This window comes from the organism of the source record quoted next, unplaced genomic scaffold, assembly GCF_019419815.1.
Source record: "Pyrus x bretschneideri cultivar Hongxiangsu unplaced genomic scaffold, Pyrus_bretschneideri_v1 Contig9, whole genome shotgun sequence".
Taxonomy (NCBI): Eukaryota; Viridiplantae; Streptophyta; class Magnoliopsida; order Rosales; family Rosaceae; genus Pyrus; species Pyrus x bretschneideri.
The window spans coordinates 1,928,661-1,951,577 of record NW_025999831.1 but is presented as its reverse complement, the minus strand read 5'-3'; the positions used below and the strand labels follow the sequence as shown (position 1 = coordinate 1,951,577).

The 22,917-nt window shown below is 36.8% G+C and overlaps 4 protein-coding genes across 4 annotated transcripts; 1 reads left to right on the top strand and 3 right to left on the bottom strand.

Annotated features, from left to right (window-relative positions):
- Positions 1 to 716: 716 nt before the first annotated feature.
- On the bottom strand, positions 717 to 2,126 carry LOC103962096 (casparian strip membrane protein 1-like). Its single transcript, XM_009374764.2, has 3 exons — positions 1,855 to 2,126; positions 1,428 to 1,551; positions 717 to 1,313 (listed from the first exon to the last, which is right to left on the bottom strand). Exons 1-3 carry the CDS (start codon positions 2,124 to 2,126, stop codon positions 1,095 to 1,097), a joined length of 615 nt encoding a protein of 204 aa, XP_009373039.2. The 3' UTR covers positions 717 to 1,094.
- A 562-nt stretch (positions 2,127 to 2,688) lies between these two features.
- LOC103962095 (mitochondrial fission protein ELM1) lies at positions 2,689 to 6,898 on the bottom strand. The gene is given in 10 exon segments (XM_048576380.1): positions 2,689 to 3,076; positions 3,190 to 3,298; positions 3,418 to 3,513; positions 3,591 to 3,774; positions 4,068 to 4,194; positions 4,291 to 4,440; positions 5,060 to 5,156; positions 5,362 to 5,431; positions 6,367 to 6,469; positions 6,639 to 6,898. Coding segments are annotated over 10 exon segments (1,185 nt in total). The 5' UTR covers positions 6,783 to 6,898; the 3' UTR covers positions 2,689 to 2,971.
- Positions 6,899 to 8,157: 1,259 nt separating this feature from the next.
- LOC103962094 (peptidyl-prolyl cis-trans isomerase CYP18-2) lies at positions 8,158 to 11,034 on the top strand. The gene is given in 7 exon segments (XM_009374760.3): positions 8,158 to 8,191; positions 8,194 to 8,243; positions 8,373 to 8,468; positions 8,591 to 8,652; positions 8,777 to 8,910; positions 9,454 to 9,538; positions 10,721 to 11,034. Coding segments are annotated over 7 exon segments (492 nt in total). The 5' UTR covers positions 8,158 to 8,172; the 3' UTR covers positions 10,767 to 11,034.
- Positions 11,035 to 11,411: 377 nt separating this feature from the next.
- Positions 11,412 to 21,174, bottom strand: LOC103941061 (probable UDP-N-acetylglucosamine--peptide N-acetylglucosaminyltransferase SPINDLY). Its single transcript, XM_009351244.3, is given in 19 exon segments — positions 11,412 to 12,252; positions 12,255 to 12,278; positions 12,662 to 12,789; positions 13,314 to 13,531; positions 13,692 to 13,827; positions 13,949 to 14,043; positions 14,459 to 14,653; positions 15,107 to 15,305; positions 15,637 to 15,701; positions 16,802 to 16,896; positions 17,054 to 17,135; positions 17,221 to 17,289; positions 17,387 to 17,506; positions 17,609 to 17,737; positions 18,750 to 18,825; positions 19,335 to 19,510; positions 19,605 to 19,766; positions 19,913 to 20,367; positions 20,840 to 21,174. Coding segments are annotated over 18 exon segments (2,751 nt in total). The 5' UTR covers positions 20,324 to 20,367; positions 20,840 to 21,174; the 3' UTR covers positions 11,412 to 11,881.
- Between the last annotated feature and the right edge of the window lie 1,743 nt (positions 21,175 to 22,917).

Below are 22,917 nucleotides of genomic sequence, written 5' to 3'. Positions count from 1 at the left end.
CCATTTTTGTCACATAAATGCGGATCATAGTCCCAAAATTTAATGATGTTGTTTTTTTTTTTCAAAAAATTTAATGATGTTTTTTGGTGACCATGGATTTGTCGTCTTTGTGTTGTGTCATTTCTTGTTCGTTATCATGTCAATCAATTTTCGCATGGCAAGGTTATTATCTATTATTATTATTATATATTTTTTTTTGGGGGAAACACATGGTACAGTTATTTCACATAATATGAAGAGAGAAAATTCTAAAATAAAATTTCAGATATAAAGATAAACACTCTTAATCACTTAAGTTATAAATCTAATACTTCACACCATATATATGTTTTAGTTAGGAACTTATGACTAGAGGTGTCAAATTGACTCATTGGTTGTTAATGGGTACCCATTGAGACCTATTTAGTTTGATCTCACCTTACACCAATGTCATTACTATCAATCTCACATCTGTATTGTGGTAATATCAAATTAAACAGGTTTTAATAGTACCCATTAACAACCTAATCTGTTGATTTGTCACCACTTATGACCATGTTCTCATTATTTCAAGCCAAAACTATTGATCGTAACAAAAGAAATTGTAAACCTTTTTTTTCCCAAGAATATTGGTTAAACGAGTCTACCGTTAAGTAGTAGTTCATGCTTACTTATGGGTACGTATGGGTCAAGTATATATAGTCATCAACTTACCTAATCTATTAAATCAAGTTATGTTTGAGTTTTATTTTTGTGTTGTTTTAGATACTGAAGAATCTCAGAAAATTGTTATTGACAGTTCAAAAATATCACCGTACACGTCTGTTACGAAGGACAAAAAAAATAAAGAGAGGAGAATACGTAAAAAAGACGACTATTTCATAATCTAGTCATTCCAAAAGTAGAGTAAGGAGATGACTGAATAATGCACATTGAGAAGAACAATAACTTCCATTACGATATCCTCCATTGGACAAAGTAAACTACAACCAAATTCACACAACGATTACTAAGTAGTTTTGCAGAAAAAAAAAACCACACCCAAATAGAATCACAAACAAGCGTTTACAATTAATTGTTGAAGAGCTTAATTAATCTCTTCCATCTTCTTCTTGTCAGTGATGCTTTCGTAGAGCCAACGCAGACAGCAGAATCAAGAACATGAAGGTGACAACAGTAACGAAGGAAGCCACCACAGCCCCACTCACGTTCTTGCAGAAATCACCAAATTGGTTGCAGATGGCCAGCCAGTTGGAGCTTGCGTTGCCGTTGTGGGCTAAGTAGACTATGGATGTTGCAGCCCCAGCAGCAGAAGTGGCTAGAGTCAGTGCCACCTGCCATGATATCACAAGTTTAATTAAGTTATTAATTATAAACAGATTAATCATATATGATTTTGTATTATGAGCTAATCATGTGAATAATAGAGAGTGTAGGAATGTAATTACAAGGTCAAGGATGAGGAGCAAGAGCCTTGGTCCACTTGCATGGGGGCGAACGATGCAGACGACGGAGAAGGGAAGTGAGAGCACCAAGTAGCCAGCTACAAGTGACATTGCTATTAGGAAAAACCTGCATGCATGCATGGATATTAGATCAATGTACCGTACAATACACTACAAGGGTGATATTGTCTTTTTCAAACATTCAGAATTAATGTTACGTTGTTAAATTGTCACGTTGCTACCATTTTAGATTGACAGTCTGACAACGTAACATATCAGATTATCAACTAAGCACAACAAAAAGTAGTTCATCTATTTGATAATCTAGATTGACAACCTTACAACATAACATATCAGAATATCGTAAAACATTTTCTTTGGTGAAAAATATCACTAAAAGGAAAAATGAGGAAGAAGAACGAGAACATACTGAAAGCTAGGCATGTCATCATAGCTAGCTTCAAACTGGAAGAACTGGGTGAAGAAAGGAAGGTTTTGATCACTGGTTCCCATGGTGGCAGCAGCAGCAAGAGCAGCCATTATTGCACCAATCCTCAAAACCAAGTCAATTATGGCCATCCCTTTCTGCATTCCGCCCTTTTCTTCCTTCACATGATGAACTACCATAACAGGCCCTTTTCCTTTGGATGCACTTCTTGCCTCAATATCAATGGTGGTCGACTCGCCGCCGCCGCTCTTCATTTTCGTCGGGGAGAGAGAGAGATAGAGAGGGGGATAAAACAGAAAACTAAAGCTTTGGAAATGGGAATTGCTGAGGAGAAGAGACTAAAAAGCTTGTGATGAAAATGGTTAAACATGAGAAGCTTTATATAGTGCACCAAATAAGAAAAGTTTAATTAGTTTATTAATTAAAATTAGTCTGAGAGTTGCTGCAAATTATAATATATTTTTTTTGTTGACAGAAGAGCAAGTGAAGAGGTTTTATCTGGAAAATGGATCAAGTAGCAACCACTTCGATATTACATGCAGACGTACTTGTACATTCTAAATAATATTTTGGTAAGGAGGAGCGGATGGGAAACTTTATGCCGAAATTGGATTTAATTTAAGATTAATATAAATTAAAGTCAAAAGGGCAAGCATCACTTTAAGGTTGTACACTTTAATGGCCAGACTAATCGAGAGAAACTTCGGCGGAAGAGATACGTGGTTAGGCATGTAAAGTAAGTTACTATGAAGTTATCATGTCGACATAAATACTGTCAAAATAACCATAGAAAATTTAATGCATGTGCACACGAAGTTTCTTTCAATTTTTTTCATTTTACATTTAAGGAGATGAAGCAATACAAAAGGAAGTGCCTTCCCTTAACAATTTGGGTGTCTCCATGGAGGAACGATACAGCCAAATATAATAACAATGTGCACAATGAATTGGGCAAAACTGGTTCAATTACTAAAGAAAAACTTCTATGGACACGGGATTCTACAATGACATAAGCCCGAGTAAATCACACGCTGCTATGCGTTGTAACTGAAAACTAAACTACTCCACTTCAATCGGTTTGAGATCTGGCAAAGCTCATTTAGGTAAGTTGTATACTCCATCCACGCTCAGCGAGTGCCTTGTTCACCCGCCTAGCAGCCTCGGCAGTGTCATCCAGTGGTGTATAGCTCCAACGCTGGGACATCTACCCAAATAGAAAAAGGAAGTTCAAAAACCTCATATTAGAGAGCTCCTTCGATCCCTTCTTTTCTCATTTATTAGCTGAAAAAGTAAGGAAATTGATGTTTGGTGACTTACGTCTTCTTTACCGGTTAATGGGCGAACCGCCCCTCGTTCCCGCAGAGATTTCTGGAAGTCTGCAAACTTCCATGTACAGTGTTCCGCACCAATCACATAAACAGGTTTGCTGAAGGTGAACATGATGAACTTTTAGGACGCATGAATTGACTAGAGGAGTTATTTAACACAACTGATATGAAAAAGTTGGCCCTCATCATTCATCATACTTAGGAGTCAAGAACATACCCCGTACTACAAGCCTCACTCAACATACTAACTGAATCAGCGGTAATGACAAAAGCATCGGCGCAGGCTAGATGGCCCATATGTGGATTGTGCAACCTAGCAGTATCACGTTATAACATAAAATTTCACTTTCGAGCATATATAGGTGCATAATATCCCAAGAATATAATAACTAAGTACCTTCACCATCCCAAATGTAGACTTTGGGATTAGTATTGAATTCCTTCCTCAAAACTCTGGACACCTGTTCGGGAGTTCTCCTAGAGAAAGATATCCTCACACTTCCACAGCTCCAAAGAACATTCTGCAGCATAGCTACTAAATGTTTCGCAAGATCCTCATCATATGAACAGTTTCCTATGAAAAGAATATGGATGCAGGACTATTTGATTATCTCCTCAATACAAAGGCAGGAAGGGAGAAACAACTTTAAACAATGCAAACAAAGATGGGAACCAACTTGTAATTTCAACAAACAACTCTGCCATGTAAAAGATAATATCATAGCAAAACCAGCACCTTAGATGTCTACAATGTCGGGATTTATTCATGTATCAACAACTATGAAAATGACAGGAATCCATCAAAATCATTTCTTCATAAAGACAACAATATTAAAGCATAACAGTTTTTTAGATGCAAAAACTTACTTGAAGGGCCTCCGATATTAACCACAAGCAAAGGTTTTGGAAGTGGTGTCAATTCGGCATGCCAGGCAGAAGCAGCACTCTTAAGTGCAGCAAAATCAGCCTGATGAAGAGCTCCCACAGTGAGAAACTGAAACACATAATAGAGAACCTGTCAACTAAATATACCAGAAGGACATTTGTACAATAGTACAAGTATTAATCTACCCAGATGACAGATACTCACAACATTTTTGCCTGGTGGTTCACGTGGAGTGATCCACCTCCGAAGAAGCCAAGGAATTTGCTTCTGTGCATGGGGAGTCAATGGGTAATAATCATGGCGAGGAGCTATCACCAAATCAAACCTATCCACATGCGACCTTGGATGTTGAATCTGGAACATGTCATCAAAGAGAAACTAATAGAATCAGATGCAACCTTGAAATTGTATTATCACGTTCGTCATTTCATTACAACCATGTTACAAAGTGAGCCAAACAAAAATTTAAACAGAAGAAAAACAATCATTAACCTTAAAGATGAACATTTGAAGAAACTATCACATACCCCAAAAAAATAGAATAAAAACGAAAAAAAAATATGTTATCCCTGTGGCTAGTAAAATTTATGCCACACCCTAATGTACCATTCTATCTAAAGCAAACAGTTCATCACATTTCTCCAAACCACATGTATCTCCAGAATAATTTAAATCCAAATAAATAAGAGACTGATCTTGAAATTCTCATAAGAAGTATAACATGTTACAAACATAAACAACATCTAAAACAAAAGACTATTTTCCTTTTGGAAGGAACAAAGGGAAGGGTGATTAGACAATATGGATACCAGAACATCACAAAGGTTCACTGGTTCACTGGTTCACTAGTCCGTGAAAGAAAATAAAAGCAAATGGTTGAACTGATGTAGTGCCTCACTTTTTTTTATCAGCATTAAGTAATTACCAGTCATATTATCGTATGCATCTCTTTCTAGGGGGATTGAACCTTAACCTGGACAAGAAAAACATTTTCGGGAGCCAACTGTTTTATGGCGCTTGAAACAGGAATGGTGTCCCGACCAGATGCAACCACCAGCAACGGGCCATCTCTGGACAGAAAATAAGGAATGCATATAGATGTTTTACTAATAACGAAATTACTGAAAATTACCCTAAATTCAAAATAATATCATACATGTTATATAAGCTTGTGAGGCAAGTAATATGCTACCTATCCAACTAATAGAACTCGACAAAATGTTCACATTTCTTGATTCAATTACGAAAACCCGGAAAAGAAGTAGCCACACATACTTGTCGAATGTTCGACGGGCCATTTCTGCAATCTGCTTTGCATCAGCTTCCGGAATATCAGATGAGAGGCCTGAGCTAGCACAATTTTCAGCACAAAAGCAGTCATCACCCAGTTCAACCCTTCTCTTCAATGGATTCAAGTATGTGGGGTCCGCATGAAATCCACGCAGACCCCACGTAACAGAAAGTTCAGTAGAAAGAAGGGGTTTTTGGATTTAGGTCCAAAAACATAGGTTGTTTTTGGGACTGAGTCCAGTTATCCAATTATATATTTTGATATCAATTTTGCCCCTTCAGATAAAAATATTTAAATTCTTTAATTTTTTATCATTTATTCAGTTTTTAAATTTTGAATATTTAAATACTCAAACTAAAATATTATCTAGTAACTACCTACTATTTATGAAGAAAACAAAACCGATATAATTTAGTAACTACCTACCTATTGTATAGGACGAAAAATGCTTTATACCTACAAAGTAGATATAATCTACCTGCAAAACAAAAATAAACTACCTATTGTATTGGAATAAAAATGCTGGGAACCTATAGAAATATAAATATATATAATATACCTCCATTAAATGAACGAATTTGGAGGGAAGAACACAAAAATATCACCCATGAAAAGAAGAGACAAAAAAGAGGAGGATTGATAGAGGGAATTGTTTGGAAGAAGGAAAAAAAGGAGAGATGAAACGGATTGGGGGTTTAGGTGATTATATGGCTATAACTAATCCTACAATTAAGGGATTAGTTAAACGACAAATAATCCTATAATTAAGAAATTTTGTGTATTTACAACAATTCGTAAGGCTAAGGGGTAAATATGGAACAAACCACAAATAAACATACGTAGAATCTCAATTATTGGACCTATTTCAATGAAGTGGACTAATTCTACTAATGACTCACAAAATTGGATCTATATTAAGTTATCCCTAGAAAGAATTACTGAAAAAATTTCACATTGCAAGTGCAGCATAAAGGAGAATAGTCAAGTACCTAATTTTTCAGAAGAAAGATGCAAAGGCACCACTTTTTTATGGAGAGGGAGTGGAAGCCAGTGAAGCCAGTCGTTAATCCCTCCTCTTGGCCGCCTAACACGCTGCTTAATCATCATTAATAAACCAATCAAACCAACCATAACAATGCCTAATAAACATGCTCAAAACCAGATTAGCAAATGATTAAATTTAAACAAGAACAGAAACCCAATACCAATACCAACAGTTTTCTCAAATTTTCACAAAAAGATTGAAACTTTGATTACTTACGTAAAGGGACTGACGACCCCAGAGGCCGAGCGCACGAACCAACCCAATGCTCTGATTCTCCGCGCCGGCGAACCCGTTTCCGATCACGACGGCTCTTCTGATTCCGGTTGCTCGATGGACCCCACCTTGGAACATCTCCGCCATTCCCGAAAACCCGAAGCCCGCAGGCCTCCCCTTCGATTCCCTCTTCACTCACTTTCTTTCCCCTTCTGAAGAGTGGTGATTCTTTTCGTCTCTGAGCTGCTCTGCTCATTCTTTCCTCTTCCTCTTTTGCTTGCTCGTTCGAAACGGCAAAATCCCAAGCCAAATTCGAAACGAACGACAGGTCGTACAACGAAAACGACATGTCGGAGTTGTGATTCCTTGTTCTCGATTTCAAATTTTGTAATTTAGTCTTCCTAGCATAAATCATTTAGTAAACCGATCCATTTGGTCTATAATTTTACTGAACCTACGTTGAAGAGCAATGGACGTTCGGTGTAAAATAATAATATGCTGATGGACCTCTGGTGTAGGTTTATAATGTGAATCAACCTGTACATGCGGTTTCTAATCAAAATTAACATGTTATGTTATGCATTTCGTTTGATTATTAGATCCGGTAAATAAGTTAAGGATGGTAATGAATATAGAGGCTTCATGTTTAAATGGCTAAAAATGTCTCGAATTAAACATAGTAATTGACTTCGTTTTTTTACTTATATCTAATTATGTATCACTGTATAAAAAAAAAATTGAAAAATCATGACATGTGTTCGTTGTGTTGGTTTTTCTATTTTATAAAGAGAAATGCTAGCAATATTCTCACAAACTCACTTATCTTCTCATTTCAACATTCTCACTTTTCATCATGTCACGTGTACTCCACTAACAGTCAAAACTAAAATTTTAACCATATAAAAATCCCTCTATTTTTTTTCCTTTCTTTTTCATTTTTTATTTTTATAACTATTTTTCTTCCTTTGTTAATATAATTAAAACTAACATATGGGCACACACAAAGTGTGTGAGAAAATTTTTTATTTTTTGTTTTTGAAATAGAAGGAGAGAGGAAGAGAGTGATAGAGAATGTGGAAGTGGGAAATTTATTTATTTATTAATTAGAGATATGTTATGATTATATGCAGGTGCGGTTTTGAAAAAAAAAAAAAAATTTGGTTGTGTGAAATTACATTTCTACCCCATATTTTCGTATTCATATTCTGTTTTAATTAGAGGGTTAAACTAGGTAATTTCATCGAATTTTGATTGACAATAAATGTTTTATTAATTAGTAGAGATAGTAAAGACTTTAGTTTGTCAACCAAAAATAATTAAACTTTTAATTTTGCGTGTCAGTGAAATAGACGTAGCATAATTAAAAGTGAAAAATTTTAAATGAAAATGTAAGGTAGACTAGAAATGTAGGAAGTTGCTAGCGCTTGTCATTCATAAAAGGTGTAATTGTCATTGCACATTTTCGCGTTATGCCCCTCTTTTGTTCAAAGTCGAAACCTTGTGCTCTCTCAGTCTGAAAATCTTCAGGTACGGAAAGATGTGGGCAAGCAAAGAAGGAGGCCGCCGGAGGTCACTCTAGAAACCACCACTGGCATCTTCACCGTCGAGGTAAATTTTCTTTCGTCCCAAACTTTCTCTTCAATTTTCTTTCACTTTCTCAGTAACCAAACTGACAATTCAATCCATAAAGTTTGCATCTTTAACTTTATTTGTATTTTCAAATCGTTATAATCGTAGCTTTACTACAAGCACGCGCCGAGGACTTGCAGGAACTTCATCGAGCTCGCTCGCAGAGGATACTATGACAATGTCAAATTCCACAGAATCATCAAGGTTTCATAATTTCTGCTTGTTTAGTAGTGTGTGTGTATATATATTAGATATATATATATATGTATGTATGTATGTATGTATGTCTGTATACTTTACTGACAGTTAAATTGGAATTGGGGTAGGATTTCATAGTGCAAGGTGGTGATCCCACTGGGACAGGAAGGGGTGGAGAATCCATTTATGGGTAAACAAAATTCCCTTGAATTTACCCATTATGTATTGAATTTTGAATTTTTTTTTTTTGACCCCTTATTTTAATTAGATTTGAGAACTATAGTGAAGAACTTGTTTTGTATAATGGGTTTCAGGGGAAAGTTTGAGGATGAGATAAAACAAGAGTTGAAGCATACTGGAGCTGGCATCTTATCGATGGCGAATGCTGGTCCGAATACAAATGGAAGCCAGTTCTTTATCACGCTGGCACCGTGCCCATCATTGGATGGTATGATAATTTTTACGCAGTAATGTTATGACTGTTTTTTACTACTATATGTGCAGTATTTAACTTTTCTTGTTACTTAATCTGCATAAAAGTGATCCTTAGCAGTAAACTTTTTTGCCTTACGATGGTCTGCCTATCTTGCATAGAATGTGGTTTGGTGGACTTGTGATATGTTGACTTTAGAAGTTATTTGCACGAGACATCAGTTCACCGCTCTGTGACCTATTGAAATGTCTAGAGACTGAAAAACAGTTCTTTCCATAACACTATTTCTTTGTGATTTTGCTATGAGCATTTTACGATTTGACATGCACACGCAATCTGGAGATAGTTATGGGTATTGGGCTGTTTTTGTGCACGGGAACCTATAGGCTTTAGGTGACTCTAATAATCAAAACCATCACTGTTAGGATTCTGTTTGAGCTACAAAGTGACCTCTTTATGATAGTATACCATCCTTTCAGCAGAAAATACTCTTTACTTGGATTCATTTGTTTGTTTCAATCAGTATTTTTACTTGCACGGCGTTTCTACTTCATTCAGGAAAGCACACAATATTTGGAAGGATCTGCAAAGGAATGGAGGTCATCAAAAAACTTGGCAGTGTCCAGACTGATAATACTGATAGGTATGCCTTCTGTTAGTTGTATTTCTGGATATTTGATACAGATAAATGGCCTTCTACTGTTTGTGGATTTTCTGCAAATGATTGGTCACACTGCTGGATCCTCTTAGTTTCTCAGTCTGTTGTGGTTCACTGCACCAAACCAATAACTTAAGATTCCAGAGTTTGAAACTTTAGAATGCAACTTGGTAACTATTTTGGTCTTGGATAAGCAAATTGTCATGATGACGTTCTAAGATTACCTTCTGATGTGAATTTCTGTATGTTTTGTTTGTAAATGTTTCCGCCTCATGTGATAGCATTGAAAAGTCTTCGGTTGAATTTTCTTGTCATAAAGTTATCTTGACTTTAGAACACTAAGTAGAAATGAAATGCATTAGGAGACATAGATGGATCCTGTCCTAATTAATGGTACCCAATTTCCAGTGAATGTGTTTCCAACCTAAGTAGTAGGAGTACCTCCTTTGAAGGATTCAAAGTATCAGTCTATCTTGGAGTGAAAGGAGGTGACATAGTAAGCTAAGCTACAATGTCTCATGAAATCTGCGAGAGGAATCTCATTTGGTATGAGTTAAACTTTTTTTAAGAGCTGAAGGGAGAAAAAGGAGATGTCAAGCTATGAAGTTATATGTCTAAGCAAGTTAAGCCGTTAACTATTTTCTTTTTTGCATAAATAATTGTGGACTCAAATTCGTTATACTAAGTTTTCAGTCATAGAAGCAGGTGTAAATCTGGTTTTGATTTTGGATATAGACAATAGTAGGTAGATATGCCGAACAGTTTTAATCGATTGACACTGATTCTTCAAATAATTTGGAAATGATGCTGGGTAGTTATTGAATATTTTCATATTTTAACAGTACCAATTATAAAGAGTCTGCTTTTGTTCACTTGGAAGAGATGCTGCGGAGAAGTGATAAATATGTGACTAGTTAAAATATCTTGCCGAATGTGATGACCTGTAGATCTGCATTGATACGAAATATTAAGAGGTTTTATGTTAAAGTTTTGTAAGCGATGATAGCGCCTTGTCCTACTTAGATCTGTAAGTTTTGCAATTAATTGCATATATGATCGTCAGCGATGTAATTGTTGCGCCATTTTAATACACTTCTTTAGGAGGCAGACGTAGTTTGCATGATTTGATCTAAACTCTTATCTGAAATGCTTTTGTTCTTAATACAGACCGGTGCATGATGTGAAGATACTACGAACATCTGTCAAAGATTAGACATCTTTGTTCGAGAGCTTGATGAAGCCGTGCCTTGGATCTACCAGAGTTAGTGAATTGCAGAGCTGTTGTTAAAGATAAAGCCATAGAGCTGGAACAAGTTAATTGGATAGTTTGTATCAACGGATAACTATGACGGTCGGACGGCGTACTTCAGTCTTTCATGGATACTAACGGTGAAAAGGGGGAGTGGTTGTTTTCTACAGTGAACCCTTGTATTTGGCACCTTACACAATTTGCTGATAATTCTAGTACTCATTACCAACTAGTTTTTTGTCTAATGGTATTTCTCTTCTCAGCTTCGGAACTTGTCCCAATTTCGTATCTTTGATTCCCCCATTGATGAAAATGAGTCACCTCTTCCCAATCCCACGCTCGAAATATTAATAGCATTGGCCTTATGGTAACGGCATTGATTTGGAGAAGTAATTTCTCGCTTCCTTTTCACCCTTGCAGTCATTTTTTCTAGCCTTCGGACGGAATAAGAACACGAGAATCAAGGAACATAAACAGAAGGATGAATGGGAAAGAAGAAAGCCCAAGATTGTCATAGTATCGGATAGAGCGGGTAAATTTTATTCATGAAGAGCAAACTTTGCGCGAATCATAGCGTCGAGACACGCTAAACTTTGCACTCAAAATCCATCTGTAAACAGGTTGATTAAATCATAGAACTTTGAGAAAATTGCAGGATTCAACTGTAACCAAACCAGAAAATTACTAGGTAATCTGACCAACTATGCTGTTTAAAAATCATACAAGCAAGCCTAGACAAGAAGGAACAACGATTCAGTTACAATTTACAAACCACAATTCTCTAGTCGGGAAAATTGCAGACAGCTACCTAAGATATATCAGCTCATAGTTTCACGGACCACGCATAGAAAGCCGCAATTCTAGCGCAGAAAATAATAGACTCCGAATGCTGCCAGCAGTTGTTCCCAAAAATGTCATCCTAGGCGGGTAAACACAGTGCTTCCACGTTATTTACCACCGGACTCAATTCCACTATAAGCCGCCACGACTAAATATACCAACGGAGATCAAATCACCCAGAAAAGCAATATGGTTTCCTATCAACGAACCTCCGTACAAATGCCTCAGATCTGCGCCCATCAGACTCCTCCATTTTCTTCACAAGCGGGGGGGTTAAGAGTAGGCGGTGGAACAGGACTAAATCCATTAGTCTTAATAGATCCTGGAGGCCCTTCTCTTGGTGTTTTAATACTTGTGGGATCAGAGAATCCAGCAGCAGGGTCTCCAGCAATTACTTCCTCTTGTAGCATTTCCATTTGCCGTTGTGATGGCACATCACCTTTGCAGTACCTGTGCCACATGCTCCTGTATGCTGACTCCAGCCCAGAGGTAAACTTTGGTCCGTCACAGACAGGCGACCTGGCCATAAGGTCCCGGAGACCCATTCTCAAATTCGAAAGCGCTGTTACGTCAGAGGCCAGCTGCACTGCCAACTGGACATATTCATCTCATTTTTTGCAATCAGATTTCCCAACCCTGTATTTAGTCCACTTTAATCAGTTAGGTTCAATCAGCAGTAAAACAATGATCAATTCATTGGCAAGGACACATGCAGACATAACAGTAAGACGTGCACATCCATCAAAAGTTTGATATTGAAGGAATTGATTTCTAAACTGATACATCTATTTACCTAGTCAAGTTTGGAGAATGTTTACAAACTTTGTGCCTTTAACAGTGAGATTTGATCTCAGGTGTCCTAGAGCTTGTGACACATACTCTCTTCTTAGCCATATATGAGATATAAACCAACAGATGCAACCAACAATAAGGGAAATAAAGCAAAAGGTATCTTAGGAGCAACCACGCAAGGTACACCAGATAGACATTGAAAAAAAAGGAGGAAAAAAATCACTTACCTACTTTGCTGAGAATACTAACACCAACGTTGTGCGCATGTACTGAACCAGCCATAGTAACACACGGGACTCCCATATATAAGGATTCACATGTTGTGGTTGTTCCAGCATATGGAAAAGTATCCAAACTACATATAGAGAAGATAACTTTGGTTAGAACCTCCAAACAAGATCCAACAGTAACAAGTGAAACCTCTTCCTAAAATGTGCCGCCAGAGGTCCAACATCAGTGAATCCGGTGAGACTTTATTGCATGCACATCAGATATTCTGAAATGGTTTCTAATTTCTACAAAGCATCGCAAGTTTCTCTATTCACATTATGGTTCTCGAATTATTTTCAGGTCAACTTAACTGTTTTTGTGTTCTTTCCTTTAGCTTATTTAGAGTGACTACAAAAAATAGATCAACTGATCTTTACTAGTCAAAGATCAAGTCTCTTGTTTTCCTGAGTGAAAATTACTTCATATGTTCATTTTCGCTTTGCTACACAATCTTTCTAATTCAAGAATCCAGAGGAGATGAGCCCACACATCGGATAATTGCTCCCCTTGATCATCCAAGAGAGATAAATAGACAAGAAACATAAACAAACTTTGACACTAGTCACACTACTGTCCTTCCAAATGTAAGACAAAATATCTCAAATTTACCTAATGTCCATGAGAGAATAGGCTTGCATATGATCGTAGTTGAGTAAAATTAGAGGCAGAAGATCAACACGTAGTGGTTCCAACCCCAGCTGCTCCAATGTTGAAAGAAATCTCTCTCTCACACTATCACAACTAAAAGGCTTACACTTCACCACAAGGCGAGAATTTGGAATTGCAGAAAGAATTCTTGCCCAAACTTGTAGCACTTTTGGAGTGATCTAATAAGGGCGAAGAAAAGAGGAGTGAGACAAAACATTATACAAATGTAATACTATTTTTTTGGTAAGAAACGAGTTTTATAATATGATTAAGTGATCAGATTGCTTATGATTATAGCTATATGCTTGATGACAAGAACAAAAGAAACCTAACTAATACCTTTGCCAGATTATTAAAGCTTCCAAAAGTAACAAAGCCATTGGAAAGAGCAGGAGTGGGCATAACAGGCCCAGCCTCAGGGGAAGGTGTATAACACAGGAAGCAATTGGGTAATCGAACTAAGTCCTCAACATGCCTGACCAAAAAAATAGACAAAGTTACTAGAAAGTACGGTACTACCTACTCTATCAGATACTCATCCTTGAAACCAGAAGAAAAAGAGTAATTATCATTGAACTAAATAGGACTAGACTTACGTCTGCTTTGAATCAGGTGGATCCGCCAGAGAATCTGTGATTCTATAATCAATCGCCGGCAAACCAGTTGTGTTTGGGTAGCCAATCCAGGTCACCTGTAAATCCAGAAATAGAAGGTTAGCTACTTAAAGAACACAATCCCGTAAACAGTGAGTGTGGCACATGAAAATGAAAGGACAAATTTAATGGGAGGCCCACATTTTGCGGACTGAAAAGAAATATATTAGGCTTCAATATATAAAGCAACTCACGATGCTTTGAAAGTTGCCCAATAAACAGGAAAATTGCAACTGCCTATTCCAGGACATTCTCTTTTAAATTCCTCAACTTTCAGATTTGATGAGGACAAAAGGAAAAAAAAAGTAAAGATTTGCAACATATTATAAAATATGTTGTATATTATACTATAAGTCTATAAGACAAACGTCGACAAAGAAAAATACTCAGAAAACGAAAACAAGAATGTTTAAAGCCAACTGCCTGAGAAAATTAGAACACCTTTCAACATACCTGAACAGGTGAGGGCCTGCATGCCATTGTTCCCAATTTATTGTTTGCAGTATGGCCAGTAAGTTCCACCAAGATATCAACCTTATCTTCTCTAATTATGCTTGCAACCTTCTTTTCATCAATCCCATATATATCTCTCCAAATCCCACCCTTTTTCAAGACTTTCTCCCGAAACCTAATAGTCTTGGCATCTGCCTGTGACATTATATAAAAGTCAATTCCAAATTGTATGTAGGATAGAAATACTTTAATATCTGATCTTATAGAAAATGACAAGTTATTAACTTTATAACTGCATTGAAATTAAATATATAAAAAAAGATGATTTCGAGAGAACATGTGAACTTATGACCAACTGAGAATTAACTAAGCAATTTTATAGTGGGTCTAATTGGTTAGGGGACAGAGAAGAAATGAAGACAGGAGACGAGGAAAACTAAACTAAGAGCATAGGTACAATGACAAGTTCTCATTAAACATATGGTTTTCAAAAATGTGTTATAATCAGAACTGAAAGCAAAGAGAGTATAATTCTGGCAAAAGCTGCAGATGAAAAAGTAAGACATGGTTTACAGGAAGCATAAACTTTAAACATAAAATGGATAACTAACATGGATGAATGTAAAAATAAAATAAGAAAATCAATACCTTCACTACTGCAGAATACACAACCACCTTGTACTTTGTGTATTCATGATGGGCAAGCGGAGCTTCTATAAAATATGAAACAGAATGAGTAAAATAATCAGGAGACACATATCCAATGACGAGGGGTCGTTCTGGATCTTTAGGATTGTCCCATGAAGTGTACTGTGGATATAACCTCATAAAGCGCCTACCCCAGTCCCTGCATGCAAATAAATTCAACTAAGCATCAACAAATCTACAACTCCCAATTTTGAGGTTAAACACTGCTCTGAAATTGGTAAGCAGAACATAAAAAAGAATATATAAACACCAATAAGAAAACTGCAATTGTCGATAAAATACTAGGCAAAACATTTATAATGTATCTTTATCATAAGGGTAATGTTAAATTACAAAATGGCTATATAACTAGCTTTAAATGTACCAATATTTTTATCAATTTTTTTTCTCTTTATATTAAGTTTATTACATTCACTGAATAAAGAGAAAGAAAAGTAATCATGCAAAGTTAAAGAGGAATTAGTTGAGACCTGTGAGCGACAAAAAGTTTATCATCAAGTCCTTCATTTATGTAGTTCATCGCAAGCAATCGATTCTGCAAGAAAATGGTCAGGCAAATAGAGATTAAAACTTAAAACCAATACTTGCAAAGAGTTTCTTCTGTAGGATAGATCAAGAAGCAGCAACAATAAATAAACAAATACTCATTTAGCGGCTTCCAAAAACTACAACCAAGTTATCTTTATATGTTACAGAATTTCATAGATGAGAGAGGTAAGTTCTTGTTAGAAACCAAGGAAGAAGCTATGAAGGTGCATGAGCTCAGCAGAAATCCAGTATACCATAACATTCAAGGAATTGGCAAGAAAATATAACATGTTAGATGAAATTTTAAGATAAGTACAACTTGCTCCATGCAGTACTCATCTAAGTTGTAATAAATTAATTATATGTCAAATATCAAGTGATGAACAAGAGTTATGGTTTAAAAATCGCCAACTAGCAGCTCCAACAAATACAAACCCTACTTAGCTACAGGAAATATCTTAGCCAAGCTATCAAGTTTAGGCACCACCAGTTGTTAGAAAGATTAAAAACTCAACATGAAAATGATACAGTAATCTAGTAAAGCCCATACCAAACTTTGTTTCCCTGGTGTCTGCCCGAGAGAGAGAGAGAGAGAGAGCGACAGAGACATGGTTAAGCTAAAGCATGGATATATGTTTGCTTCCTAAACACCTTGAATAGCATTTTGAGACTATCAGTCAAGCCATTCTGTGTGACAATGCCAAATAACTTTTGTACATATTGGGAAAGATTTGTAATCCACGAAGTTTTTGAAAAACTGATTTGCCTTACACCTGTGATAATAATTGCGCACACAGTAGACAATTACTTACTGCTAATAAACCAAGGGCATTGAAGACGTTTCCAAGGGAGAACAACCGTCATGTTATATTTAGACATTTGCATTCAGTAAACAATGGAAACATATCGTAAATTAATGGCTGTTACCCCGCCCCCCCGGGCGGGCGGCCGCGGGGGGGAAGGGTTTGCTGGGTGTGGGATGATGCCACTATAGTTTTGACAATTTTCAGTGACAGTAATGTTACAGGTATAACCCAAAAGACAAAAAAAAAGAAATACTTTGCACTCTTGTGAGTAAATCCCATGAGAGTCTAAGAGTATTAATACCTGGCCTGCATTTCGGGAATCGGGATCTATTTTGAGGCATTCCTCATATGCACCAATGGCGAGAGTAATATTTCCAGCATCGCGGTAGAGAACCCCTGTACATAAACAACCAAGATAAATGAATACAGAACAAAATTCAAACAAAATTAATTATAGCAAAATGAAACATAACCCACCACAACAGAACAAGTATATGTGAAGTTGTGAACTGCAGAAATTTTGTTACGAAAAAATTTTAAGAGAAAGAGCAACCTAAGTTATTGTATGCTTCTGCATATGTGGGATTTGCAACTATAGCTTTGTCAATCATGTTTGCAGCAGCATCCATTTTACCCTGCTAATAGCAAAAAGGGCAGTCAGTGACTATTTGCTGTGTAGCCATTCTAGAGTCTGGCATATTAAAGGGTTTGAAATTAAACCTGGACAGTGTAGACAACACCAAGATTGTTCAACGATTGTGAGAAGTTTGGTTTGATTGACAAAGCCATCTGCAGTTTGAGAATAAACGGGATGATGGTAATGTCATTCAATCAGTATTTTAGAAGGAAAAAAAAGGAATGTTTTTGTACAAGTATCAAAAATTGCCTGATAACACTCTACTGCTTTATCAAGGTTGTCTCGATCTTTGTATATTACTCCCAAATTATTGCATGCTTCTGCACAGTGGGGATTGAAGTGGAAAGCAAGTTCATAGAACACAATTGCCTGCATAAACAGAAATTCAATACGCTACACAATGTAGAACTGACTAAACCATAAAGAAAATACATCCAAATGAGAGTTCTCCTTTACAAAAAAATCACTTACCATGTCAAACTTAAGCATTTCACCATAAGCAACCCCAAGATTGTACATAGCATCAGCATAATGCCAGTTATAATACAAAGCCTTCTTGTAATAGGATATGCCTTGATCAATGTCTCCTTCCAATTTAACCTAAACAGACATGTTGCTGAATCCAAAATCAGATGTAGAAAATTGGAAATACATAATGAGAAAACAGAACTATAAGAATTGCAAGAAAATGAGCTAGAAGTGTTTTCGTCTACCTAAAACGAAAATGGATAGACCAAATGGATGATGAAAGATTCTAGAGAAGAAAAACATGTGGGCTCATTGAAGTTAATACTTACCATATCATATTTATCTCACACAAAATAAATACAATACTCAGGTTTCACCACAAAGATTTCAGTCATGGATGCTACTCATTAAGTAATTTAGTAAAAAAGAGTCAGTTAAAAATGTTGAAGCAAATATATGATGAGATTGCCAGAGTATAGACACCCTTTCAGTTGTGGAAATTTAGCAACCACAAACATGGGTACATGAAATTTATGAGCAACAAATAAAGCATGTCTGCATTTTCAACAGCATTTTCTTTAAATAGAAACACCAAAATGTTAGGACTTCTATACACCTGTACAAAATGCTTAAATGATTTTCAACATCTAATATCTCTTATATCTTTGTCAAATACACATAATTAGTACTCATTGAAAAAACAATACGCATGGTTAAAAGTTTACAACCTATGTGTGAGTATATCTTGGGATTGGCAAACTTATTTGTCTTACAGAACAGTTTTATCATTGAGGATTGAGGATTGATTAAATTCATGTCGGTGAACATTTCTTTTGGTGTATCTTAGCACAAAAATGTCGGGAGCACCTACGCTAGTGACAAGGTAAGTGTAATAAATTCGACACCACCCTCTAGGACACAAATTCTCTTCGGACCTTGGCACAATAAAAATCGTCCACTTCTTAACCAAACCAATCATTAGCAAATAAACCCAACAAAACAATGATGAACAGAGAGAAAAAATTAGGTAGCAAAACCAAAACGGAAGTTCTAGAATAAAACACGTAAGAGTAATATAGTCGATTACAACAAGACAAAATATCAAAAAGGGAAGAATCCAAAATGAAAACAGAATGAACATCACCTTTGTTCCTAAATCTGTTAATGCTATTGCCATATTATTCTTTGCAATCTCAAAGTTTGGCGAAACAGCAAGACACCTGGTATAGCATAGCAACCAACCAAGAATAGCATCAGCATAGATCATCAAATGAATTTACAGTATATATATATGAGTTAAGATCCGGGGAGACAAGCTTTTGACACACATTTTTGTTCATGTTTTAGTGGAGCCCACTCCATAATGTTTAACGGTCTGAACCGTCTATCTTTTAGGTCTTCCTGAAAGATCATGTCTACCAAAAATTACCCCGATCCGAAACCATATGACCCTTGGATAAAATGTAGTGCTTCTTGTATAACCGTATTCGTCCAATTTCTTCACTACAAATGAATGTCTTAATGGTTTTGGATTTGTCTAATTTTTTGCAAGGATGATCTATGAATGATGTATTTAAATATAGACGGTTCGAATTGTTTAAATACATTATGGAGTGGGCCCCACAAAAACATGTGTCAAAAGGCGTGTCCAAAATGTGCATCCCAGATCCTAAACCATATACATAAGCCCCAGTTTAGACTGATAAGTAGAATACAAACAGTAGCCTACCTCTCGTAGCAAGCAATAGCAGATTCCAAGTCACCACGATTTTTGTAAATGACACCCATGTTGCAATATGCTTCAGCATACATCGGCCTCTCCAATGCAGCCTTCTCATAGCAAGTAAGGGCCATGTCAAATTGCATCATTTCAGAGTAGACAACGCCAAGGTTATAATAAGCAGGCTGCATTTCCAGAGTGAGGTAAGTATACAAATTTGTAAGAACAGTAAACAAGAATAATAAAGGTTACAAAAGGGAAAGGAGAATATTAAATTACAGCATAGTGCGGATCTGTCTTCAAAGCTTCATAATACTTCTGCAGTCCCTCTTGAGTATTTCCGGCGAGCTTTAAGCTTGTTCCAAGATCGGTTAACACAATGGCTAAGCATTCTGCAGCGGGTTTGTAGAACTGGTCTGCTTTCAGAGCTTTTTGATAAGACTGTTCCACGAAAAAGGTGAATAGTAACTGGTAAAATGTCAAAATTTTAATCATGATTAATCAATCATCAAAGCACAAAAAGTAATAGAAAACATATTGTATCTTTCCTTTCCATAGAAATAGAAAGTGAAGTAACAGGATCAGACCTCAGCAGCCTCCCTTAGACGGCCCTCTTCTTTGTACAAAATTCCACAATGCGTGTGAGCACATGCATTCTGTGGGTCCAACCTGATGGCTTCTGCGAAATTGTCAAAAGCGAGCCTTCCCATATTCTTCATCTGCAAGCATATTCCTTTTCCAATATGAGCTTCCACATTTCCGGGATCTTTCTCCAACACAGTCTCGTAAAGACTCAGAGCATCAGCAAACTTGTTCCTCGAACGAAGAATGTTGGCATAAGAAAGAGCACCTTTCACTTCAAACATTTTCCCTGCCGGAGTTCCGGCAACCATAGAACCACTGGTACTGGGCAAAGGCTGCGAACCATTCAAGAATCCATTCTCTCCAGCCGGCTCTCCATTTCTCACATTACCAACATCCTTCTCCGTCCATGCCATTTGGGTATCGATAAAGGCTCCCTCTTTTATGGAGCAAAACCAACCTACAAACAAATTCAACATAAACTTTGGTTCTAACAACAAACTTGAAATTCAGCACACATAAAAATTTAACATAAGCCAATCCAAAATCCAAGACATTGAAAAATCAGGACAATGCTGACTTGGACAGAGGCTCGAGAATCGAGTCTCGTAACTAAGTTAGATAGCCATGTAGCAGCATTACTATCAAAACAAATCCCTGCAAAACCTAATTAACTATCCTAAACACATCCATTACTCACAATTCCAAACCCTAATTACATTAGGGCGATCACAGTAAAGCCACTCTACTGAAACCAACCGATCATTAAGCAATCAACCAAACCCTAATACAGCGGGATCACATACCGATAACAAGACGCGGTTTTCGATAACAAAAACACGATAACAAACTGAAAACAGGGGATTAAAGAAGAAATAAAAAGAGTGGGAAAAAAAATAAAAGGACGGGAAATTGGGAATTTTGAAGCGTACAGTTGGAGGCGGAGGAGCTCCCGCTGTGCCGAACGGCGAGAGATCAACGGTTGAGATTAGGCCACGGCTACGGCGTCCGGCCAAAGCACTCAGAGCTCCATGGTAAATTACCACTTTTAGCTAGACAGAGAGGGGGGAGGAGGGAGAGGGGTTTTACCGTTTTATGGTGTTACAAGAGTAAAAAGTAGAGAAACCCTGCGTCGGCCTCTCGGGCTCTCTTCAGACACACAGCTCGAATTGAATGTGTCCCAGAAAACCCAGAAGAAGGAGACGAGGGGGGGAGAGAGGAGTGTGTGTCCCGTTAACGTTTGTGTATCTTTATCTTTAACCCTGTTTTTGATCGGTATTTGCATTTATACCAGTGCGCTACAAGTGAGTCTTGGGGCTGCGCAAAACACAAATGACTCGGCGACTCGGTGTGAATTACGGGCAGTGTCATTGTCGGCAAGCCCCAAAAAGCCCTGGACGGAGTGCGAGCTTTTGGTTGTCTTCCATAGTGGCTACTGTGAACAAGCTCTATGGGCATAATTGGTATTTTGCACATTAATTCCGACGAATATTTATCCATAAAGAAACAGAAAAAGAAGACTTAGGCGGATAAAAAATGCAAAAAAGAGTTACCTTACGTCATAGAAATCGTAAATCACGTATTTATCTTTAAAAAATAAATCACCAAAATGACCTTGATAAGTATCGTATTTGTGTGTCAAACAAGTCGAGACTCAGTTGTATTAATAACGTGATTGAGATTGGTAATGTAATGCACAAACTAGGATTTGAATAGTTTTGTTTGAAACATAAAGAAAAAGAAAAAAGAGAAGTCTTCACAATCTTGTTAGATTGAGATGCGCTTGGCTACTCTTCTCCATTGTGGTAAGGGTAGTGTTTTTATACACATATTTTTACTTCTCATACATTCTCTTAATTTCTGACTGTCGGATCTAATGAATTGACAAAAATCAATGGTCAAAAGTTAACAAGGGTGTGAGAGAGGTAAAAATTGGTATGTGAATAGAACTATTCTTGTAGCCAATGTACTCTAGGTGTATGGTATAATTGGTATTTTCTCCATTTACTCCAAATATTATTGTAAAGAGAAAAAGAAAAGGAATTCTAAGCAAACAAAGAAAACAAATGTTATGTGTGCGTGAAAGAAACTTTATGTGATGCAGAGTGTCGCTCACATATTTATCTTAAAAAGAAGCGAAATCTACTAAAAAAATGAAACACTAATGTATGCATATTACATTTGTCTACGAGACACTAAATACAATTGTAACAAGGGCGTAATATGCGTGTATAAGTGAGTCACACTTGTATTAGTAACGTGATTGATAATGTGATACACGAATAAAGGTTTGAATGTTTTATTGGAAGAAAGAAAGAAACAAATCTTCTAAAATTTTCACATGCAATTATATTGGTTCAGTCGCTATATTTGCCCTAATCAATTGCCCTTGGAATGATAGAATTGATAACGGAGGAGGTGCAAGTAAAAACACTACTTTTGGTAATGGGGAATGGAAATCATGTGATGATGCTACCTACAATCAACATCTGGTCGAAGTCAGTTGATTAGAAAACTTTTCGTTGCCTTGCTAATCAGGCTTAATGCATTAATATTGTCACCTTGACAAGTCGTGATTGTTAAGCGTTAAGAAACGCTAAGCGTGTGCAGGCAGTTGTCGCTAAGACAACTCTCTCAGACGTTCGCCATTTTACATAAGCATGTGCCTAATTCGTCATATATGTGTTTGATCTCACTTTTAAAAATTCATCAAGAACATTGAATTGTCAATTTTTTTTTTGTTATATAAATGATAATGATAAAGAATTAGGCAAGTCAAACTAATCTCAGACCTAGTTATCGAACCACAAAAGTAGCCTTACTCTCTAACACGCACAAATCGGTCACAAAGAACGAAGACCCGGGATTTAGCCATTAACTACAAAAGTAGGTTACTTTCTTTCGTTTAGAATGAACAAAAAGGGCTAACTTCCCGATAAAAAAGACTAATTATTGGATACTTTTTTAGGCGTTTCGGATCAAGGGGGATGGTTGCCCATATGTTGCAGGG

What these genes read in the sequence shown, in the direction of transcription:
- LOC103962096 (XM_009374764.2), bottom strand. Translation starts at nt 2,126, where the DNA reads ATGAAGAGCGGCGGCGGCGAGTCGACCACCATTGATATTGAGGCAAGA. An exon ending in GATGACATGCCTAGCTTTCA is followed by an intron (nt 1,552 to 1,854) that starts GTATGTTCTCGT and finishes GCATGCATGCAG; the next exon opens with GTTTTTCCTAATAGCAATGT. An exon ending in TGCTCCTCATCCTTGACCTT is followed by an intron (nt 1,314 to 1,427) that starts GTAATTACATTC and finishes ATATCATGGCAG; the next exon opens with GTGGCACTGACTCTAGCCAC.